At 48.0% G+C, this 24,614-nt stretch overlaps 1 protein-coding gene across 1 annotated transcript; it reads right to left on the bottom strand.

Moving 5' to 3' along the window:
- Positions 1-1,017: 1,017 nt before the first annotated feature.
- LOC144097947 (uncharacterized) lies at positions 1,018-22,930 on the bottom strand. Its single transcript, XM_077630541.1, has 7 exons — positions 22,201-22,930; positions 21,136-21,834; positions 18,998-19,159; positions 15,356-15,524; positions 12,590-12,737; positions 6,271-6,450; positions 1,018-1,158 (listed from the first exon to the last, which is right to left on the bottom strand). Exons 1-7 carry the CDS (start codon positions 22,871-22,873, stop codon positions 1,018-1,020), a joined length of 2,172 nt encoding a protein of 723 aa, XP_077486667.1. The 5' UTR covers positions 22,874-22,930.
- Between the last annotated feature and the right edge of the window lie 1,684 nt (positions 22,931-24,614).

Below are 24,614 nucleotides of genomic sequence, written 5' to 3'. Positions count from 1 at the left end.
CCCAATAGACTTCAGGAGCAGTGAGATTCCCTTTAAAAGAGCATGCGTACGTAATATGCCATAGCAGGCAGTTTTTCACGCAGAGAATACACGTTAAGCTCACGCGTTGTTTTATGTTTATCAAAGGTCGACGAGCATCCCGTGTCTCCATCCACGTGCGACTGTTAGTGATATCTGTCAGTGTATAAAACCATGAATAACTCGTTTAGTTACGCCACTGGTAGGCTAAAATGGGCAAAGGAAACGTAATGTACCGCAACAAAAACACTCAATTTGCAGAAATCAGAATATGCTTGAGTACGACGCAGGAAGAGACTGTCAGAATGCTCCGCCCTCATAAGGTACTAAACAAAAAAATTCAAAATTCAAAACAAGAGTGACAGTAAATGCAGCAATGTTTACAGTGCATGCAGGAAATGTTCGCTAAAGAGTTAAGCACAAAAGTGCCATGGCATCCTGAGGCTTCTGCGGGGTGTGCGACCTGAAGGCCCGCTTCCAACGCGCCGTGAACGGTGGTGGCTCAAGGCTGAGCCAAAGCAGCTGGGTCAGTGGAGCACCTCGCCAGTGCCTCCGACACCGCTCTCTTTGGTACAAGAAGGGGCCGGAACAGTGTGAAAATAGATCAGATGCAGTGAACTACCGTAAGCAGCAGCAGTATAGCTACGTTCACCGCAGGGCAGAAAACCCCCTCCATATCCCTCCAATGTACATTTTCCAGTACCAGCTGCTGCCCCCTTTTCTCTGAGAACTTCCTAGTCTTTTCCCTTTTGAATCTCTGCCGCACCCTGCCACGGTTGCCTTCTCTTGGAACACAGTACGTTACCCTTAAAGACAATTGGGTATCTTGACTTCGCATTACGGGTCATGCCTCCGCAATCCATTGAATTTATTACTAAAGAGATATTTGAGAGCAGTGTGGCTTTTTTATACAGAGTACAAACTCATTTCTATCTTTCGAGCAAGCAGCCAACACGCAGCACGCGAGGCTGAAGCACGGCGACTGAATTCACACGTTGCTCACTCGAAAAGGGACGGCCTCTTCTTGCGCGTGAACGGCACTAGCCATCTTGTCTCGGGAAGGGTGGCAGTCAAGCAGGCGCTGATGACCTCCAGCCCTCCGATCAGCACCAACGCCGCCCACGGACCACTCACGAGAGCCTGCGACAGTGGACCAGGAACACAGGGAGCATCGCACACTCGTCGACTGCATGGCGTCTAAGCTACAGGGCCTCTCACAGAGAGCGCAGGTCGAAAGAACGCAAGTGACTACATACTAGTAGAAGGGAAAAGTATGTACAACGAACTATACAGATCTTCACTTATGCCCGTGTTCATCGTGTCCATGTTGGAGTTGAAGGCCTAACGGAAGTGGTAGGGATTACCTCCGAGGACAAGCTTGGTATAAGCACAGAGGCTCTAGCTTATTAAATTACAACGTCTGAATTACGTTGGCTCTTTTCACGCCTTAAGCTGACGAGAGTTGTCGAAGAATATAGTACATCACGCTGAATGCAGTATGAGTGCAGGACTCTAGTGAGCCAGAGGGAACTGAATTCTCGGTGCTGCTGTCGTTGTTATACGGAATCCGATGTTCGGACTGGGGCACCTCACGCTGTCTCCACTGTTGTGGCTAGGCAGTATGCTTGGTGAATGCCAGGCGAAGCAAGACAGCGTCAGGACAAAGAGAAAAGTCCTTTATGCACACTAGTGCCGTTGTGTACATATGCTACACTCCAATCGCTCCTTGCTATGCTTTGTAGGTATGCTACTTTAGCTTCCTCTAGTTTTTGTTATCAGTAAGAGGATTGTATAGTAATGTGACAGTAACTGATGGCCACTGCCTTTTTACTTTTTTAAACTACGTTACTTAGCACTATTAGTCCGCCCTGTTGGTTTTTTAACGATGAGACGTCCTACAATACTCATTTCTTGCAACTATTTTGCTTGTATTCCTAACGCCCAATAAACGTGGACTTGTTTACATGGCAATGAAAATGTGCGGCACTAGGGCCGGCAGCATAACGACCGCTCGAGATAGCCTCGCTAGAGCGATGGAAATTAGAACGCTGAGTCTCGTTCTCTCTGCTCTGTCTTCGACCTACGCCATCGCTCTTTTATGCCCTCGGGGGCTTAGCACGGTTGCATCTGCTCTCCGTGAGGAGGCTGACTCATCAGCGCGGGTCCGCGCTTCCTGGCTCAAGAGTGGTCATTGTCTGCCTGATGCAGGGCCGTGAGATCAGATTACACGGGGCCGATGAGCTCAGCGCCTGGCTTCAATGTGTGTCAAGTGGAAAGAAACTGCGCTGAGAAAGCCCTGGCTCAATACCTGGTAGCGATGCATGAGGAATGGTAGGCAATAAAGCTGTGTTGATGCATGGCCAGGGAGGTCACTGGGTGCTGATATACACGAGAAAAGCGAGCAGCAGGATAGAGCGTCGCTTCCGAGGCTAGCAACGCGAAGTTGGCGAGGAGGCGTGGATCCGTGCCCTTGGCCTATTAATCTGATGTCGATGAAGCGGCTGCCTGAAATGCGATTGTATAGGCGGACATGGTAGAAAGTGAAGCGTTGTCTCTCTCGAGAGAGAGCAGGAATTAGCGGCAACCTCTCAGAGCTGCAGAGGCTCTAATGAAAACACTGCTGCGTCCAAAAGCAGAATGTCGCTCTTCAGCTGCACAGACTTACCCGCCGCGGTGGCTCAGTGGTTAGGGCGCTCGACTACTGATCCGGAGTTCCCGGGTTCGAACCCGACCGCGGCGGCTGCGTTTTTATGGAGGAAAAACGCTAAGGCGCCCGCGTGCTGTGCGATGTCAGGACACGTTAAAGATCCCCAGGTGGTCGAAATTATTCCGGAGCCCTCCACTATGGCACCTCCTTCGTCCTTTCCTCTTTCACTCCCTCCCTTAACCCTTCCCTTACGGCGCGGTTCAGGTGTCCAACGATATATGAGACAGATACTGCATCATTTCCTTTCCCCAAAAAACAATTAAAAAAAATTAAAATTAAGCTGCACAGACGCGTGTGGTACGATGTTGATGCATGACTCTTCAAGGAAAGCGATCGCACCTCGCGGGTGCCACCACTGCAAGGCTTGGCTCTTCATAGGGATATGAAGGGCGTCGGATCCACGTCGAGGAGAAGGAGGAAGAAGAAAAAAGGCAAGGTGGTTAACCGGAAGCATAATCGGTTTGATACCCTGCACGGAGAGAAAGGGATGAGGGGATAAAAAAATAAGGAGAAAAGAAAGTAGCAGAAAATTGAAGTCACTATGAACATGTCAGCAAGCGTTTATTAAGTCACAGCTATAGTGAACTCTAGTTCACTATAGTCACAGCCTATCGTGCAGGCCAGAAGTTCTCAACAAGCGGAGCAGTGTCTTGGAGGCCTTCACCGCCGACGATCGCCGGGGCCAGTGGCCGAGAATATTCATTTCCGTCAGTGGGCGTCGATCTAGAAGCTCCTGCGAATGGCAGAGAGACTGCCTTTCGGCGCATTAGGCAGGGCATTCACAAAAAGTGTGGGCTATAGTCTCGTCGCACTCGCAGATAGATCATGCAGGGCTATCAACCATGGCTATTAAGAAAGAGAAACGCTTGTTGAAAGCTACACCAAGCCAGAGGCGACACAGCAAAGTTGGTTCACGTCGTGGTAGGCCGGACGGTAGCCGGAGCTTCAGGCCTGTGTCCAAGGATTTTGAACTTGAATTCGAAAATTGGCCTCAATTTCACGCGGCAAGCATGATGATCCCCGCAAGTGCGCGAAGCCTGCCTGCTGCGCCTGATCTCGAAATGGGGATCGAGAAATCGCGTCTTGGTGAGCAGGTCGCGCGACCTCGTCTGCGCGGTGATTGCTTGCTATGCCGCTGTTTCCCGGTAGCCACTGGTAGATAATATTGTGCCCCTTATTGATGCCAGAGTGATGTAGTTGTCGGATTTTCGCGACCAGTTGTTCATGGGTTCCACGGCGAATAGCAGCTTGTAAGCCTTCGAGGGCAGCTTTGGAATCGGTGAAAATAGACCACTGCTGAGGGCGCTGCTGATTGATGTGCTCAATGGCGACACGAATAGCGGTTAGTTCTGCACTTGTCTGAGAAATCTGGTGAGCTATCCTAACTATGAAGTGATGGGGTTCACTGAGCGGTCGGTGTATACGTGCACCTGGTTTGCATGGTGCACATGGAAATATTCAGGAGTGACTGGTTTTAGGTCTATCGGTGATAAATCGATCTTCTTCTTCATGCCAGGTATTGAAAGAAGCACACGGGGATTGTGCAGGCTCCTAAGTGGCGAGGACGTTCTGGAGACGGGTGTAAGCTGGGACGCCAGAATGGCGCGATGTGCATCAAATGTGTTTTTAATTGATGTACGTGGCCGGGTAATAGTAAGACTGCCAAGATAGTGAGAGGGAAGCTATGTGGAACGAGTGCCTGCCGATGGGGTCTATTGTACCGGCGCTATAGAAAAAGAATGCTGGTAGCTCTGTCATGACCGGGCTAAGAAGTGCCGGGGCTGGAACTGCTCGTGGGTGTGACGAAATGATGGCCAGAAATAATGTTTCTTCGGTGTATACGTAGCTTGCAAGCTGTCGCCGTCCAACAGGCGACAAGGACAAATCGTGCAGTGACGGCATTATCCGGGGATGTTGTGCAAAAGGCTGGTGGATTATGGGCTGCCATCCAGAGACAAACTAACGGCACGGCGAAGTGGTATAGAACGACAGACTGTAACATGTAAAAGCTCTGCTCATCAGGAGGCGGGAGGGTCAGCCGGTCGAAGAGTTGATAAGGCAGCTTCTATTTGAATAGCATGTAGCGCCAAACCCGTGCTGAGACGCCGTTTTACCAACAATATGGCAACGTCCTGGGCGAGCCAGGCTATCTTTGACTCGGCACGGAACGTCGGAGGCAGTAGCGTAGCTGGACGCCACTCGTCCCTCGCTATTGGGCGACGGCCTGCGCGCCTAGTAGCCAATGGCCAGAAGCTGAGGCTTCTGTTCTGGTTCAGTGGCTGATTACATAAGCTAGGAGTGTCTGGTCTCTCAATTTGTGTAGCGTTGGTGGCCATAGTTATTCCAGGTTCTGATGTGGGCGCATAAAGGGGCCACGTCCGCTCAGCCCGGTAGCCAGATGCACTCGAGCCCTGCACTTCGTCTTCCAAAATAGTTACGCCAGTGGTGGCCTCAAGAATCCCTTGTTCATCTGGAAGTGTATACCATGCAACCGCCTATGTGCGTTGTCTAAAACTTCACGCCCTTTGAAATGAAATGAACGCAGCCCGGTATCGTTGCGCCACCCATGTTTCTGCAACATTAGTCATCATCGGAGAGCCCATGGCTAAGGATATGAACCCAGGAAGCTTCTGGTCCGAATCACTCGGATACCCAACAGCAGGCGAACACCTCAGTGGTAAGATCGGCTAATAGCTATCCTCGACAAAGTGGCATTGAAAAGGCAAGCAGCTCAGATGGTCTGGTTTCATCGACAGGCGAAGTACCCCTAACTTTCGACGTTCAAGAAGGACTGTATTAAGGTCATGAATCGTCACTGACGGTAGCCAACGGATATTTAACACCTATAAAACTATTTGTTGAGAATGTTCACGGAAGACAAAAGAGACTCCCTGCGCGCCTCAACAGGCACGCCTGAATTCTGCACAGCAAACGAAACAAACGCTGGATTCCTTTATGTCTTCAGCGGTTGGTCTCCTCAGGAGCTACTATGATTACGGGTAGTTTATCTTACAGCGACTTTGCTCTATTTGTTGGAGCTGCTGGTAGTTACGTGGGTTACGGGTAGCTTATCATACCACTCCAAATTTGCTCTATTTGTTGGAGGTATGGGTACTTATAGGGGTTACGGGTAGTTTATCTTACCACAACTTTCCTCATTTTGTCGCAGCTACAAATTTTAAAAAGAATTTCGGAAGTTTAGCCCACAAGAGACTGATTCCGCATCAGAAAACAACGGTGTACATGATATGTAGAGTGTGTCAGGGCACATGGTTTCCTTTTTAGTAGTGCAGCGGACTACTTATGGTAGCCCTAAAGACCAAAAGGAGTTTCAAGTTGAAGTTGAAGCATTTGATCACATTGCTCACTTTGCAAATATTAAGAGCCTCAGGGGTGCACTAAGAGCTTCCGTAATGCTGTAGAACAAGCCCTGTACCTTTGAAAATTATGACGAATTTTGTACTCCTTTGTAGCACTCTATTCTTGACACGCTTACCCACAAAGACATACACAAGCATGCGCATCCAAGCCATGCTCTCTCTCACCTCCATTGCTGCGTAGGGCGAGCAGAGTGCACCCAGGAGAGCGGATGCTTCGCCCCAACAGAAGCCAAAGGTGCGAACCAGCTGTGGGAACAGCTCCACGTTCTGCAAGGGCAGCACTGCGTGGGACACGGCCGACGTCCATAGGCCCAGCACCATCAGCACCTTGTAATCCAGGTCAGCCTCTGGTCAAGAGAGGGGTTCGTGAACAAGGAAAGCATCCGAAAACATTAATTTTTGAGCCCGTGTGGGCTTGAGAGGGCCGACGATAGCCGGCTGCGTTCATTGTCATTGACGCCAGATAATTGGTCGTTAAAACTGAAAGAAGATTAACGGTCTTATGTTCATATGATTCGATTCGTTTCAGTTTAATTTGGTGCTGTGTCAAAGATTGCTGCTCTCGGTGCCGTAGACACTGGGAGACAAAGTTACGCTGTTGTTGCCAGAAACACGCCCATGATGCCACTTGAAAAATGAGTCCCATGACGATAAAATACAGGCAGACGTTCCTAATAATCGCCGCTAATATCATTCGATAGAAAAGTAGTGTGGTGGTTGCGTTCAAAATTACAGTAGCGCAATTCCTGAGACTCAGTCAGCGAGGATTCAGCAGCAGTAGAGTGGGCAGCCCTGGCTCTGCTACCACACAATCCATGTTTTTGCTTGCAAGTTTGCTCTTACACCAGCTGTTAGTTTTGTGGCGAGGTACGTCATGGCTAGTTGAACTGGAAATGAAATGGTTTGGTTTGGTTATGGGGCTTAACGTGCCAAAGCAATTCAGTCTGTGAGAAACGCCGTAGTGCAGGACTCCGTATAATTCTGAATACCTGGAGTTCGTTAAACGTGCACTCACAGCGCAAATTACTCGGGTGTATAGCATTTCGGCTCTATCGAAATGCAACCGCTGCGGTCAGAATCAAATCCGTGTTTTCAGGTCATCAGCCGAGCACCATAACCACTGAGCCTTCGCTGCGGCTGGAAATCTAAGTGCAGGAGCATATTAATTACGTGTATTAAGGCGTCAGTATGGTCAGCAGCGCACTGTGCGGTGGCCAAGCTCCTATATATAGCCTCCCTTTTCCCTTCACCTAGTTTCCATCATATTTACGGTTTTTTCGTCCGCGTCACTTTCGCTCTTACACCGTCGCAAATTTCTTCGTGTTCACTTCTCACGCGTTCCCTTTCTCTTGCCCTCACGCTTTCTTCTGTGTTTGTGTTAGTCTTTCGTCTCGTGTCCCGTTCTTGTTGCGCTGTGAGCAAAAATGATGCTGAAGGTTTACCTCACCTGGGTATAGATATAAAGCTGACTTGTGTAGAAACCAAGGTATAAGTTCAGCTGCGCTAAAATAAAGGCATCCACATCTTTTAAGCACACACTGCACGCGCGACTACTTAGCAGGTAGTGTGATTCACTGGTCTGTACCAGAGCTTGGAAGAAGAGGAAGATTTCGAGCAACAAGTATTAAAAAGCGAAGAAGAAGAGAACGTTTATGATACAATACATGAGCATCTCCGGCAGGCTAGGTTCACCATTGTCATCAGCATAACTGCCAGCAGTGTAGGACAAAGGTCTCTCCCATCTCCCTTTAATTACCCTGTCCTTCCCCAGCCAATTAGGGCTATATTCGCCATAATTAATTCCACGAGTCTCCATGAATTTTTATTGTGCATTCAATGATCTGCGACATAGGCAGGTGGCGAAGTTATCATTCTTATCCACGATGACATGGAAGCCGCCAGGCACGCCGTTTTTTGAGTAACAGAAGAGCTTTTGCGCCTGCGTGTAACGGCCATATTTTTTCCTGGAGGGAGCTTGAGGGCTCAGTTCGGTTAATAAGATGTTGCGCTATGGTTTCGCCGCCCTTTGGAAAACTGCACATGATTCAAGTAAACATATCTAAAGCACTGCGCTAATCAGCGCAGCTCATAAACCAAGTTCAGGTTCACTACCAAATGCATAATGTTAATTACATTAGACCAATCTTTCTTCAGACGTGAGTTTTCGCAGATGAAACCGCCGCGTAGTGTTGCTGTCTGTTTAGAATAAATAAAAGGCGTCGAGTGTCCGCGAGGTAAGGCCCTTACAGTATAAATGCTACTTCTAGTCGTACAGCACAGTCCTGTAGCCACTTGACCTTCAAGACCACTATCAGAAGATCTAATTCTAAGCGCGGAACTTGTAGTGTTTTTCCCGAGTCACTGCTCCTCTAGTCACGTCAGCAGGTCAGTTGAGAGCGGCTAACCGCTGTGAACAAGTGAATTGAGCGCCATCGCAAGTGCAGAGGCGAGGAAGCAAGAGGTCGTCGTGCGCCGGTGTCCTTACCGCTCCATAAGGGCGTAGCCAACCATCACGGAGGCCATGTCGAGAGAAGCGAGTGTCTTAGCCTCCATAACACGTGCGCCAGGCGGGCCCCACGTAGAGCGAAATCCATGCCAAGTATCCCAGGGTGCACGAAAACCTGCGATAAACGTTCAAACAGCCTGCAATGCCCGCTATTTCGTTGCCTTATTGCTCAATGGATGCGATCTTGAAAGGCCCGCATGAGGCAAGGTCCGCGGGTTTTTTACTTGCTGTGTTGAACTATGCTCTCAAATGTAACCTCAAATATTCTTGTCCAGGCAACAGCGCGAAAAAAGTAAAAGAAAACAAGGCAGGCTTTGCGCTGCGTGCTGTGTCGTCTTCCCTTCTCCTCCATGTTTTGCACTCAGTTTTGAACAGGTGTCACCAACTCGGTCGTTTTGAAACTATGTCGGGTACCCTGCATGCACTGCGTTATAACAGCTTTTACAATATTCAGAAGCAGGCTTAATTGTACGGCATCGATCGTACGTAAAAGCATTCTTGTCAGGTTTTTTCGCAGTACCATAATTTCTCATTCGTGTTAATGAACATTGCATGTCCTTGATTTCGAAAGAAGACGCTGAGCTAAGCTACGGATAGCGACCTTAATTTCGAAAATTCGTGAATACGCTGTTCTTTGTATTTCAAGTCATTTCTTTGAAACAAAAAATTGAAAATTGGTTTTCGAAGAAAGGAAATGGCACAATAATTGTAATATCGCGGCGGACACCCGAACTGTGCCGTAAGAGGAAGGTGGGAGTGAAAGAAGAAAGGAAGAAAGAGGCGCTGTACAGGAGGGCTCCGGAATAATTTCGACCACCTGGGGATCTTTAACGTGCAATGACATCGCACAGCACACAGGCGCCTATGCGTTTTACCTCTATTGAAACGTGGCCGCCGCGGTAGGGATCGAACCCGGGTACTTCGGCTCAGTAGCTGAGCGCCCTAACCACTCAGCTACCCCGGCAGGTCTGATTTCGTTTCAAACGTTTCTTTTTTCGTGCAGGCCCATCTCTCTTCTCCGTGGCCGTTCTTTCATAGAAGTTTTCTTTTTTAGTACTAAATTAACTCACTTATATAGGTCATATCAATCAGGGAAGAATTCAAATTTTTATTAAATTAATTTCTTTATACCAGAGCTTCGTGGGTTCAAATGTCATTAATGAGTTGATAAAGGCGTTTGGTCTTCGATACTATTTAATAAAAATAACGCCCATAATATTATTGTTAAGGGCACTTTATGATAGCACCTCATTCCCCATTCTGACTCTCAAAGCGAGAATGCTTCGTCTGCAGGCATGCCAAACCAGCAAGTGGGCGTGTGCGATTGCCTGCCTTTGCACTTCCGTTTTAAAACTCCCGAGCCTTAATTGTTCCTCAGGGTGGCTTCCGCTTCAACGCCCCACGCTGCGTACTGTGCAAGTTGCTGAATAGAGTGCCGAACAGCTGAAGGTTCCTTCCCGCTTACTGGAGTGTTATGCTTTAGAATGAAGACGTCTTCGGTTGCCGCTGTACTCTCACCCGCTCAGTGGCTAGAAAATGTCACAGGCGACTCTCCTGGTTGCCCAGCTGAAGACAATGCTCTACTTTCCATGAACGCCGAGCCGAATGGTGGGTAGGCACGTTGAGAGGCATTTACCATTGCTGATGACTGAAATTTTCCTATTGTTTGAGGCTTCAGGATCTAAGTCCCGGCATCGGCCAAAGCTCCTCAGCGGGACCATTTCAACTGAGGCTGAATGCAGAAACGCTCAGTGGCGCCCATGAGTTCTCGGTGCCACTGATAAAACTGCAGGCGGCTGTAACTATAGTGTGGAACACTTCGTAATGGCTTCTGTATTGGCGCTCAAGGCATTTCTGGGGCGTAAAATGTAGGACTTGTTCAGTTACCCACCTGGAGACGAACATGACCAGGACGAAGCGAAAATGATTCGAAGACAAGAGTACGCCGCGGAATGGTGCTCGGATGACCGTGGACCAGCGCTCGTGGCTCTGCAAGAGGAGGCATTCTTCAGGTTTAAATTATATTTATGGTAATACTTCAGTACAACTCATTCTTGTAGGATGGACAATAGGCTTGTAGGTGAAGCTTTATTTTGATTTCAATAGCGTAAAGGACGAACTACATAATAGGAACAAGTAGGCAGAGCCTAGCTTTATAAACCAATAGTCTTCATGCCTCGAAAAAGCTTGTGTACTCGCTCGTATACTATTGATATAGGTCCTTTTTTTAACGTTTCCATATTTTAATTGAATTGAAGATGACATTGAAGCCGACATTTACTAATTACTGTGAGACCACCCAGCTCTCAAGCCTACAAGGATCCGGCGCCTGAAGGTAGCGGGTCTTTCACCAAGCAACCCCGCTTCATATAGTGCCTCGACGCAGGGACCATACCATTGCTCTCTACTAGACTTCATCAAATCAGCTAGCCTTTTTTCATTAATTTAATTATTAATACATCTTTCATCACAACTTCGCCCATATTCGATGTCCTGAGGCAATAAATCTCGCTTAAAAAAATCAAAGAAAATAACTAATCAACATTTTCATTTATATTTCTCAGGAGCCAGGCTATAAGGTCAAATTGAATGCCGTCTACATAGACAGTATACCTTGTTTTGTAGCGATAGCTACATTATAGTAGCATTTCCAGCCTTCAGCGTGGCGGCGCCGTGGCGGTGGCGGCACTAGTGGCTGCAGTGCCGCCCCGTGGCTGCGCCGCCACGCTGTCACGTGGTTGGTCACGTGGTGCGGAGCAGATGCCGGCGGCAAGGCGCCGTGGCTGATCACCTGGTTCGTCACCTGGTAGGCCGCGTGACCAACCAAGTGGTGCGGAGCAGCTCCTGCTGCAGGCGGCGTGCTGGCGAAACCCAGCTGCCACAGCTCTGCGCATGCGCCGTGTCAAGTGGGACGAAGATGAAGAAGGAACGCCCAGCGAAACGGAGCGGCGAAAGACTGACTTTTCAGTTCAACTAGATAAGTTCCACTCGGCTAGATGTAGCTATCGCATCCCTCCAGGTTTAACCAGGGCTAAACCATCGCCAATTTTTTAAAGTTCTTTTAACCGGTGTTGCATTTTCAGATATAAAGTTTATAATACACGTATTTGAAGGTTTGTTTAGGTGGCTTCCATGTGTTGCTTGTTTATAAAACGGTGTCTCTCGTATTTCTTGAGCACCAAATAAAGACGCTCTTTATTTGTTTGATGACCTAGACGTTAACTTCATTTCGGCGACGATACCACGCGTAGCGGCGCCTTTTTATTAAATTGCAATGTGGGAAAGCCCATTCAACCGGATATGATGTATGTATTCTTTACGTTTCATATATGGAACCACATAGCGATTTAGAGAATTTTAAAAGTAGGTTCCTCATCATTGTTGACGGTCTTCAATTTTAGAACATAAAGTTGCTCCCTTTCATAATTCGTTTCTTTATTGAGCCCCTTCACCTGCATAACGTCCACCTTACTACACAATCCACGTTCAAAGACCACGCTGACCGTACATGATGCTGTTTCTTTAATAACAATCGGTGAAATTTAAAACATACCACCTTATCTATTTTTTTCTTCTTTTTCTTGGCCCATTTATGTGGCAAATTGTCCTCTCCAAAAAAAAGCAAATTCTTAACATGAAACGTGCCTGCCTGGGTAAAGTGGTTGCCTTGAAGAGGACCTGGGCTGGTGAAGTTTTGCTCGTTTTCGGTCATCCATTAGCATCGGTACCATCTCTAGGAGCGTTGATAGCAATCACCTGGTCCGACTGTGAGCGCATTAACTTTTTTGTCTAGCGTTTCCATTGCACAGCCCGTCTTTAGTCATCGGCGCTGAGTGCTCGAACAACGTCGCATCCTGCTTAGTATCTGTTCGCCGTTGACAAATGAGTTTGCTCTTCTCATCTCTACGAACGGTTCACTGTCTAAACTTCAAATATCACCGCTCCTGTGGGGCGCAAGGACGTTGACGAAACGCTCACCTCTTCTATCTCATTCCGGGCGTTTCTCCAGAGGGCCGTGGAGCGGTAACGGCTGATGCCGTTGACACGGCCCGCATGCATCATCACGACCTCGGCCTCCTCGAACATTCCACGGGCCACTAACCACCGCGGGGACTCCTTCGCAACCCTAAGGATCAGGGACAGGACCGGTGGTGACACGCGTCAGCCGATCGCTCAGCGCTCGTATAAAAACAGCCACCTCAGGTTTCTCACTATTTTTAAAGAGAGCAGGTTTGACAAAGTATTCACTTCAGACTGATAGGCTTTCAAATTTTCACTTCTGGTAGCAGCCATATTTTCAGTGCCCTTCGACCGATACGCCCTCTCATATGAATTTCAGAGGCACCCTACTGAGCATGCACAGCACTGCCCACACCACAGTGGTAAGCCGTGAAACTGTCTCTAGTGCAACGAAGTAAATACGGCGACCAAAGGAAGTGGGCGAGAACCAGCGTTGACCTTTGTCCGCGCCTCCCATCTTTGTTCCTCATCCCTGCTGCTTGGTGCTGTCGTCATCATCATCATCATTAAACCCTTAAGGGTCCCGTAGGGACATTACATGAGGGGGGGGGGGGGGTACATAGTGTCCGACGGTCATACATATGAAAAGGGAAACAAAATTGTGAAAACTAGGCAAAGTAGAAGAGAAACAAATAAATACAGTCAATCAAAGAAAATGTGAAGAACAACCACACAGAAATACACACTACCGTAATAGAGCGTGTCCAAACAAAGTGTTTCTGGTTTTACAGTGAATCGTAGCTGACACCGGGTATAGGAAAGTTTTATTATTCTTGAAAATTTTCGATGAGTAGCTGCCTAAAGTTGGAAGGATTAGTCTCAACGACAATGTTTTCGGGTAGATTATTCCAGAATTCATTTCCACGAGGAAGAAACGATTTGTTGAATGCATTGGTGGAGCCGTGCAAGCGTTGAATGCTAGAGGAATTAAATAAGCGGCGAAATGATCGTACCGGAGTGCGCAGGAGGTTTTCCCGAAGTGCTGGAAAGTTAAAGTACAGTTTGTGGAAGAGGCACAGAATTGAAATTTTTCGGCGAAGCGCTAAAGATTTCAGATCGAGAGATGATTTCATGACAGTAACACTGAGCCGAGGTTTGTACTGCGAGGAGATGAAACGTGCTGCCCGGTTTTGGATGGCTTCTAGTGAGTCAACCAGGTAGGCCTGGTGAGGGTTCCATACTGTTGAGCCGTATTCGAGTTTGCTGCGAATATATGTTACATATGCTAGTTCTCTGATGGCTGGGGGAGACAGGGCAAGTGATCTCCTGATGAATCCAAGTGTCCTGAAGCACTAGCACATAATTTTGTTATGTCATATGCCCATGTTAGACTGGTCGTTATCTCAATGCCGAGGTACCTGTATGAATTAGTTTGAGACAAGGCTATGGAGTTCAAAGTGTACGGAAAATAGATACTACTATTAAATACTATTAATTTCAATACTATTAACGTCTACTGTTTAGCAGCAAGCTAAATCCTGGGAAGGTTACAAAAACGATTTGACCGAGAATGTGCAGCTGCTTGCAGGTTCTGTTCGACTTTGCGTCTTGCTAGTTCCGTTGTCATTTTTTATGCATACGTTGTGTCGAGAAAGTCACCCGAACAGGTGAAGTGGAGAATGAGAACAGGAAATCAACCAAGCGCCTTGCATATGCGTCTTGTACACAGAGTATTTTATAAGGCTGCAATGTTGTTGCAAGATTGTAAAATATGCGTATTTAATAAATCTCATCCTGAGGGCACGCGACACGCTTTTTAGCATTATGAACTGAGGCTACTTTTGTGCAGGGTGCATAACTAGCACCGCCTTATCAATTGACACAAAAGTGCGCGTAAATCTGATCAATCATTTTTTCTTATTTTTTGCTATTTTCGAACATTTAAATATAGCCACAACAGTATCAAAATCTTTGTCAGGTGGAGAAAGTTAATTTTCCTCAGTGTGTTCTTCCTTTATAACGATACGCGAGACATTTGTTAACTTAGGTGCCATGTTATTTCTCTTGCGGTCAAGCAGTGATTTAGAATTAGATTTCTCCTTCCATGTAGTTTCCCTGTCAATTTCTGCATATGAATGATAGTGACGCCGTCACAACAAGGAAATTCATCACTTTAGGCATAAAAACCACAGTATATTCGCATATTCACGGCTTCGTAACTTTATACGACTGAGTTTTACAGTATCCTGATCCAGAAGTCGGAATGGCAGCGAGTTAACAAACAGCATACTTTCTGCGGTTTTTGCATGTGTCACGTGATCTCATAGTTGCGACACCACAAGTGCCGACCGACTGATAAAACCTAAATAGAAACTACGCTCGAGAAAAACATTAATTGTTTACGGACCATAGACTAATTTTGCGCGGTAATCCAAGCTTCATGTTACACATCATTGCAAATTAAAACAGGCATCGCGCAATTTCGTGTCTTTACACCTTTAAAATGTCGCGCTTACATCAGATTATATGCGACTGACCCGTAGCCTGCGCGGAAATTGGTCACTGCTATAGAAACATACACTGCTGCATGAATCCTAAATAACTTATGTTGGCAGGTTTTGTCTCTTTGGAGAAGCTCAAATATTCTACTGAACAAAAAAGATGAAATGGTGCAGAGAGGTTTCGTTTTTCATAATAAAAAAATCCCATTTATACTTGAGCGACCTTCGACTGATGTTCCGCTGGTCGGTACTCGAAACAGAGAGAGAGAGAGGGAAAACTCACAGGAAGGCGATGGCGCACGCGATGACAGGCAGCGAGCAGCAGAGCTGGACGGCCCTCCAAGAGAGCTGGTGTTGGTCCATCACTGCCACGAAGAGCAGGCCGAAGGAGAATCCGAACTGGGACAGCATGACGTACGCGGCGCGGTACTCGCCGCCCACGATCTCGAACACTGCAACACGCGGGTCGCATACAAGGGAACGCGTCACAAGTTGTTGCACTGCATCGCTTGAGGGCCGGAGGTGGCACTCAGTGCTCTGTCGCACATGGTCGACCCAGTGTTTCTGGCTGCCCGCACTGCTGTGTCGCCGCGGCAGCAGGCCCCGCATTCTATCTAATAAACATTGACGAAAATTAAATGTTTCGCAATTATGGCAGTAACTACGAAGGAATTGTATACTTGACCAAAAGGCGCTGGCGTTGTCGTAGACTACGCATACCTAATGCCGGTTACTCATGCGATTACATTCCGCCTCTTTCGGGGAACATGCAAGCGGGTTTATTCCGCTGACACGGATCCACGTCTTACGGTCAGCAGTGGCACAGTTGCTTTCCTCGGAGCGAATAAACCCTGCTATATGCTATATTCCATGCCACTTTGAAGAGAAGCAATTAGGACGGCCAGACACAGATGTGTAAATGAAAGGTTAAGAGAGCCTGTAACGTTTGAGGCAGGTGAGGCGCCCTTCTGGTTATCCTTGTCGCGAGTGCGAATGTTAGCCAAGGTTGAGGACGTCTTAATACAGCAAAACAGAATGACCAGCGCGTATGAGCTTAAATATGGGTGGGGCAAAGGCCACAATAGGAAGCAATGGGTTTCGCTTGAAACAAAAAACAATTTCTTTTAACTACTGAAAGGGACCGCATACGAAGACACCGCTTTATTCACGACTTAAAACGAACCTACATGAGGTGAACTTGCGCCCCGAAATTCTCGCGGTGCCAACATCTAACACAGCGCTATGCTGTGAATTGCTCGCTCAATGCTTTACACGAGGAAGCAGAGACCGAGGCCTGCGCGAAACGCTATCCACCCACGTGCAGCGTGAGATCGCCGCAGCGACGCTGCCATTACACGCAGCGCCTGCAGGGCACGAAAGATGCGGCTAAGCATAGGAGCGCATAGCGCACACACAAAAAGAAAAAAGAGCCTAAAGGGACAAAGAGCGCACGATGCCCGCATCGTATCTAGTTAGGTTCGGAGTATCGGAGAAGCAACCAGGCCGAAGAACTCTCTTAACCACACCCTACATGGTACTTTGGTCGCCACAGGGTTCTGCTAATATGTGAATCATTAACTTTTATTTCTTGTTAGCCTTGCAGGGCACTTTTTCCTATGAGCCACCGAAGTGACATGGTTTTCAACGTTTATTTAGCGTTGGCCTGCAGACGGAACGGCCCGAAAAGCCGAAGCAAACGTTCATCTTTAGACTGCGCGCTTTCGAATCGCGTATATGGTTTCGCACCACAACTGAAACAAGTCAGAAGATTGTACCTAACCATCCTTTACATTGTTTGCATTACCATCCCTTACGTTGCTTGCATTGCACCAAAAACCTCTGAGTCATTGCAGAAAAAAAGAACTTGCATTCACTTCACACTTGAAGCCACATTGATATTCTCGGCGTCGACGCTACTTTTAAGTGACGCTCCTAGCGCCTCATGAATATGTGCCGCCTTCGATCCGAGATACGCTACTGTTTGATCAGAAACGTGAAGATACACGCCAAATGACACAATAGATTTAACGATAGCTACAAAATCGTGCTTCAATCAGCCTGCGAAGCCGACAGCGGCGTGCGAGCGGATGGGTCGGAAACGCGGAGGGCGGGGAGCAAGAACCAATTCTTCGCGCCCATTACCTCATGTCTGCCGGCGCGGCGGCAAACGATGAAAGCCGGGAAATAATATCTCAAAACAGGTAGATCGAGAGAGAAAGAAAATAGTGTGTTTTCGCACCACATACAAGGGAGGAACGCTGCATGGCGAAGTTGCGTTGTTCGATGGTTTGTCCCTTGTGGAAGGTCGACCTTAACGCGAATGGCGAGACCGTTTTTATGCCTCTTTAGCTGTTTTAAGGTTGTTCTAAAAAGCTTCGCACGAGAAGCTTTTGTTTGTACTTTTGGTGCTGTGATGAGTTGGTATTATTGCTACCATTTCGTTTTTGACGCGGTAGCCTAAAAGAGCTCGTGCCGCTGAAAAGCTGGCGCAGAAAAGCAAGGGCACTCCGTCCCACTACTTTCCCATGCAATAGTTGCGCTATGGGCTGTGATGCTCCTGCCGCCACAGCCGGAACACTTCATGTGGTCAGAATGCATAAAGCGGATGTGGAGTTATCCCAACGTACAACGAAATTAAACAATCAGCACAGCTACAAGATCGAGCTTGGCACATGACGGTCTTATTTGCCTATATGCCATAGAAGCCAGCGCAAAACGACACCTACCACAGGTAGACATCCGTAAGAGGTACAACGCTTGTGCATCAGGTTATGTGCTGCCCTCAATGCCAAGGGGACCCCCGGACTTCGTTAAAGCCGAAGGAGATGCTGTAAACGTTAAACAGACATTTAATATGGTACAATTAGTGCGTACACCTTTCAGGGTACGGAACTCGGACAAAAATTTTTATCAATTTATCACAGAGATAACTCGTGGCCTGACAATGGCGTATGCCTAGGTCGACGACATCCTGGTCGACGGTGCAGAACCAGTGTACACATTCACATTGCCCCGCACCAGGGTCTTGGTACTTCGCGTGTGCTGGGTTCGACACTCACCTGGCCGTGACCTACCCGTACATCGGCAAGTTCCTACAAGGTATTCTGTTCCTGAGTATAGAGAAGCACTATTTTTGAGCGCTGCGTTTACATGGCTAAGCGCGGTGTATCGGTGTATGATCCTCACACTTTTATCTCGGTGCCCATAGGCAGTTTTCTCAAAATAACAGCGGCGGCATTAATTATGCCCACGGCGTGACGTAACTCTGCAAACTGCAAGTTTCCAAAAAGTTTATCTAGAATACACCCCGCAGTATAGACCAGGCATACAATCATGTGGTAGCGTGTATACTTTCACTCAGTGTGGAATAGATAAAGAGCTCGTATATGCACATGTTTTCCAACATAATGTAAGTGAAATTTGTACACTGGGAACGTTTTGATAATGAGCTGACTCGCCTTGACGATGTCCGTCATTGCAAAAATAAATCCGGCAGTCTGTTTTACGCGCACATGTGACCCGGCAATCCCACAAGAACCTCAACTCAGGCAGTGATTATTGCAGAAATTGCAAAGAACACTAAGATATAACAGAAGGCTTCCAACTTACAGTATCGACCGGTAACAAATGTATTTTTTTTAATTACGCACACAAAAACGTAAGAAATATCACAAATGTGTTCTTAAGGAATACTGCCAAATTCTGTGATGCTGCGTAAACTCTACCAATTTATCTGTGCTATACTGAAAAAAGTAAGCGTCGACACATGGAAATTACTTTTTAAATCGCATATTGCTTAGGTCCGACTACAGAGGTAAGCAATGGCGGCTTATAGGAACAGCGCGCCACGCACAGTGTGCACACCCGTGAATTATGTTCAAGGAGGGACGGTACACCCGCTTGAGTAGAGCAAACATATGCTCACAAAGCACGGAGCTGGTGACGAAAGTCACGGCCAGGCATGACCCCAGGACGAAGCGGCACAGCGCAAAGAACAGCAGTGACTCCACGAAGTAGGCGGACACAGAGCAGGCCGCCGACGCCACGACGGACGCGAGGATCACCGGACGCCGGCCGGCCTTGCGTCCTATTCGAAGTGAGCGCAAATATATAGAAAAGTAGGAAATTTTAACGCGGAAGCGTTAGAGTGCGCGTTCTGCGGCAAACCCTGTAGAGCGAAAACGAAATTCACACTGGACGGTGATGACGTGACTTCACAAACACGTGACCTAGCACGGGTAATTCTCTCCACATTGATTGCTAAGTTCAAAAATGATTAGGTCACTACACAACTGCTCCTTCGTCTACAGGGTCGTGACTTCCTCCCAGGTAGAGAAGCGCTCGCACTGAAAATAAAAATGGTAGAGCCGCCTTGCGTCCTGAGCGGCTTAGCAAGGCAATGTAGTCAGCAAATCGGATGTTACAAAGGAATTCTCCATTAACTATTATCCCAAACTGTTCCCAATCTGGGCCTCTGAATATATCCTGCAAAGAGGCGATGAATAGCATTAGCGACATCGTGTCTCTCTGCCTGACATCATTTAATATTAGGATTTTATTGCTGACTTTATGAAGGACTACAGTAGCTCTGCAGCTGCTATAAATGCCTTCTAATATTCTTAGATGAGGTTTAGGCCCTGATTTCGCTATTCCTGCATAACTGCTGAGGCTTCGAATGAGTCAAATGCTTTCTGCTAATTTATGAGGGCTGTAAATAAGGGTGGGTTATATTCTGTTCACTTGTTTATCACCTGATTGACAGTATGAATATGGCCAATCGTCGGGCATTCTTTACGAAAGCCTGCCTGATCATTCGGTTGAATAAAATCTAAGGTTGTCCTGACTCTTTAAGCGATTACCTTGGTGAATCACATATAAACAACGAATAGTAAACTGATCGGTCTAATTTTTCAAAGCAGTTGGCGCCTCCTTTTGTTACGTATTAATGTGATGTTAGCGTTCTTCCAAGCTCCTGGTTTACGCTAGAGGTCATAAGGCATTGTGTATACAGGCTGGTTAGTTTTTCTAGCGCAGTCTCACCTCCATCCTTCAACAGATGTGCTGTTACTTGATCCTTACCAGCTGCTTTCCCCGTATGCATTGCTCCTAAGGCTTTATTTACTACATATTGCCACTTTGTTAGCCATTTACTGGCGCCGCCATGCGGTGGGACAGCACCCGCTGGTCGTCTTTGTTCGTTCGCTGAGTGTGTCTGCCTGCCGTGTTTTGGTGTGCCCTTCTGCCCTTTCTGCTGGATTTCGGTGACTTTTACTTTTTGGTGCAGGTGCGAGGTATTTTCCGATGCACGAAGAGCTCCCGGGAGCCTCCGACGACGCCCAGCTGCACCCCGTGGACACGATACCTGTCCATATGGCAAGCCGCCGCTTGCGAGGCTTAAATCCTGACCCCGCGCAATGACGTCCACTGCGACAAGTCCGACCACCCAGAATGCCGCCAGTCCCCCAGCGCCGCTTCTTCATGCACCTCGCACTCCCACGTTGTTTCATGGAGACAAGTTCGAAAATGTGGAAGACTGGTTGGCCAGCTACGACCGAGTTGCTGCGTTTAACCTGTGGGAAGAGGACCGCAAGCTACGCAATGTCTATTTCGCACTGGAAGACTCCACCAAGACGTGGTTTGAAAACCACAAGTCCGCTATCCCCACCTGGCGAGACTTCCGGCGACAGTTGTATCAGTTCGCAATGACGGCACTCGACAGCATGAAGGCCAGAACAAGAAGAGCAAGTTTATTGCGGAGCATTGATATATATAGCCTTCGTGATAGCGCGGTTTAAGCACTGCGCATGTCAGGCACATTGTTATCGTGTTATCACGCAAGCCCGATACATCCTTCCAAGGTTAGCACAAGACAGTGGTTCAAGTTCTTGATAACTGATTGAAAGCAGCGTCATAACGAAGACGTTGGGGAGGCTTCGCGGTACAAGTCGACCTCCTCAGACTGATGACACTTGTGGGTTGCTCTGGATGGGTAATCGAAGCCGAAGGCGTGGCACCGTGGGCTAGATGTTGGTCAGAGCCCCGGAGGCTGCTGGGGTGCTGCACTTGTAGTGCCATAAGGCTGCGGTGTCACACTCCCTGGACTGTTCCTTGCATTTGGGTCAGCTTCGTCTGCGCAGTCGTCGTCGGTGTCATCGTCACTTGTTTCAGCATACTGCTCGCTGGAATGAAGCAGGTGTCGCCTGTTGCGCCGAAGAACACGACGACTTTCAGTTACAACGTGGTAGGACCTCGGGGCAGCTTCCCCAACCACCTTTCCTTTCTGTGACCAAGTTGTGTCTCGCAGCCTGACGACGTCACCTTTACCTAGTTGAGGCAACGGCTGTCCTTTGGGCGTCTGGCGGTGCTTCTTGACTTCGATAGTCTTGATACCGCCAAAATCAGGGAGATTAGATCGAAGGCGCCTGCCTTGAAGAAGCTCGCCAGGGGATTGACCATCAATCAGTGGCGTTGATCGGTAGGCCAGAAGGCCTAGCCAGAAGTCATGTCGTGCGTCTTGAGTTTTCTTCATTATCCGCTTGACAATTTGCACACCTTTTTCAGCAAGGCCGTTAGACTGCGGGTAGTGTGGGCTAGACGTGACGTGCGCAAAATCATACTCTTTAGCGAAGGCTGCGAACTCTTGGCTTGAAAACTGTGGTCCATTATCAGTGCACAGTTCGATAGGAATGCCGTATCGAGCAAACATAGCACTGAGAGCCGCAACAACACTTCTTGCACTTGTGTCTGGAAGCCTCTCGACATCTGGGAAGTTGGAAAGAGCATCATATACGACAACGTAAGAATTTCCCCCAAAACAAAAGATGTCCGCTCCGACCCTGTACCACGCACACTGCGGCACCGGGCGCATTATCAGCGGTTCTTTGGCTTGCTGGTACGCAAACTTTCTGCATGTAGAACAGTTTTGGAGAAGCACTGCGATGTCGTTGTTCAAGCCTGGCCAAAAAACGAGAAGTCTTGCTCTTTCTTTGCATTTGTTTAAGCCAAGGTGGCCGGCATGAATTCTTGTTAGCATTTCTTGTCTCATGCTTCTCGGTATGACAGCTTTTGTTCCTTTGAACAGAATTCCGTTGATTACTGACAGTTCAGATGAAAACGGCTTCAGCTCACCTTGAATTGGGTTTCCTGCTGATAAGTTGCTGACGACAGTCTGCAAGTAGCAGTCACGAGCAGTTTCCTTTGCCAGTTTTTGCTGCGTTGTTACCGTGACCATGCCGTTCAGGAGCTGTAGTGCGTGAACTTCGACGTCTTCTGTGGCACCAGCATTGTCGACACCCCCGGGTGTAGTCGATCGTGAGAGCATGTCTGCCAAAACCAGGTGCTTCCCTGGAACGTACTGTAGAACATAGTCATATCTGAGAAGTCTTAAAAAAAATCTCTGCAATCGTGGGGGCATGTCACAAATTCCTTTAGCAGCGATTGACAGAAGTGGCTTGTGGTCGGTCTCGATAATGACCGTCTGTCCATACACAAACTGATGAAACTTCTCGCAACCGAACAGAATGCCCAGCGTCTCCTTTTCAATTTGCGCGTAACGCTGCTCCGGTGGTGTTAAGACTCGTGAAGCATATGCCACCGGTCGCCAGTCACCACCGTGACACTGTAAAAGCGCCGCTCCGACGCCGTCCTTGGACGCATCGCAAGTTATTTTTGTTTTCTTTTTGGGGTCAAATATTGCTAGCAAGGGTGATGTCGCAAGTGCCTGCGTGATGCATTTCCATTCCTTCGCGTGGTTTTCGGTCCACTCGAACTCGACTTGCGGTTTGATAAGCGCTCGCAGCATCGCTGTTCGTTCTGACAACACTGGCACGTATTTTCCGAAGTAGTTGATCACTCCTAACATGCGCTGTAGATCTGTTTTGCTTTTTGGTGTTGGCATTTCTAACAGATTGCGCACAAGCTTCGGGTTCGGGGAAATTCCTTTTTGTCCGATAACGTCACCCAGAAAATGCACCTCTGTTAAACCAAACTTGCATTTTTCGGCGTTTAGTGTCAATCCTGCTGTTTCGGCAGCTTTCAGAACTGCTACTAGCCGTTCATCATGCTCTTGACGTGTAGTGCCCCACACCAAAATGTCGTCGATATACACGTGAACTCCTGGCAGCCCGTCTAACATCTGACTCAGCATTTTGTGAAAAACTTCCGGTGCCGATGAAATGCCAAACGGCAGGCGCAAGTAACGGTATCGACCGAAAGGAGTGGCAAAAGTGCAAATTTTTGATGTTGCGTCGTCGAGGGGCATCTGGTGAAATCCAGAGTTTGCATCTAGGCAACTAAAGTAGCAAGCGCCGGTCAATTCTGCTTCAATATCTTCTCGCCTGGGAAGCTGGTAGTGTTGCCTCTTTATATGCTCATTGGTCCTTCTCGGGTCCATGCACACCCTAAGACTGCCGTCTTTCTTTTTGACCAAAACCAAAGGGCTTACCCAGTCTGTAGGTCCATCTTTTGTGATGATACCAGCTCTCTCCATTCTTTGAAGCTCGTCGCGAAGCGGTTGGCGCAAAGACAGGGGCACCCGCCGCGCTGGCTGGACGACTGGGGTAGCATCTGGCTGTAGTACCATGCTGTATGGTTGCTTTAGGCATCCTAAACCCTCAAAGACGTGCCTGAAGTGCTTGATCGCTTCGTATTCAGCAGAAGTGTTGACAGTGTCCACTGTGCGCTGCACAAGGCCTAGAGCTTCGCATGCGTGAAGCCCCAGTATTGCACGACGTCCATTTTTCACCACGTAGAATTTCACTGTAGTTGTAGCATCTCCAACGGTTATTTTTTGGACTGTTGTTCCGAAGTTGGTGATGATGCCTCCATTGTATGCTCGCAGCACAGAGCTCGTAGGATTCAGTTCGGCAGTTTTCAACTTGCGGTATATCGAAAATGGTAAGAGGCTTGCTTGTGCTCCGGTATCCACCTTGAATAATGCTTTTCGACCCCCAACTTTGGCTTCGACAGTCCAATCACCAGTAATGCAGCTGTCGATGCAGACGTCAAGAACATCAAACTCATCATTGAACTGTGCGCCGACTTCGTTGACAAGCGCCCTGGCCGGACAACAAATCGCAAAGTGATGCAGCTTTCGACAAGTGTTGCATCTTTTTCCGTAAGCAGGACACTGCCTCGGCTCGTGCCGTCGGTTGCATTTCTTGCACCGGTACGAACTACCGTTTACTGCACTGGTCTCTTGCCGGTCTACGCAGCGGTGGCACGACGCCCTACTGCGAGAGACGGAGTCAATGCTGGCACCGGGCCTGGCCCAGACCTGATTTCTTTGTGCCACTGATTCCGCTACCCTGCACATTTCTTCAGCCTTTAACAACGTTAAGCCCTTTTCCCGCAGCATTTTTTCACGCAGTTTGGAATTATTCGTCCCAAAGACGATCTGATCCCTGATCATTGAATCGTGCAGTCCTTCGAAGTTGCATTGCGCTGCTTGCTTCTTGAGGTCTCTAATAAATCTTTCGAACGGCTCTCCGTCTTGTTTTCTCGAGCGAAAAACATACCGCTCATGCACTTCATTGCTTACCTCG

Source organism: Amblyomma americanum, chromosome 7 (genome assembly GCF_052857255.1).
Source record: "Amblyomma americanum isolate KBUSLIRL-KWMA chromosome 7, ASM5285725v1, whole genome shotgun sequence".
In the NCBI taxonomy this organism is placed as follows: domain Eukaryota; kingdom Metazoa; phylum Arthropoda; class Arachnida; order Ixodida; family Ixodidae; genus Amblyomma; species Amblyomma americanum.
The sequence above is the reverse complement of the archived record's forward strand: the minus strand, read 5'-3'. Positions and strand labels throughout refer to the sequence as shown.

Excerpts from the sequence above, each read along its gene's own strand:
- LOC144097947 (XM_077630541.1), bottom strand. The coding sequence starts at position 22,873 with ATGCTGCGAGCGCTTATCAAACCGCAAGTCGAGTTCGAGTGGACCGAA. Across the intron at positions 21,835-22,200 it reads AGCAGGAAACCCAATTCAAG|ATGTCGAGAGGCTTCCAGAC; the intron begins GTGAGCTGAAGC and ends CCAACTTCCCAG. Across the intron at positions 19,160-21,135 it reads GCAGCCTTATGGCACTACAA|GACGCAAGGCCGGCCGGCGT; the intron begins GTGCAGCACCCC and ends CACTTCGAATAG.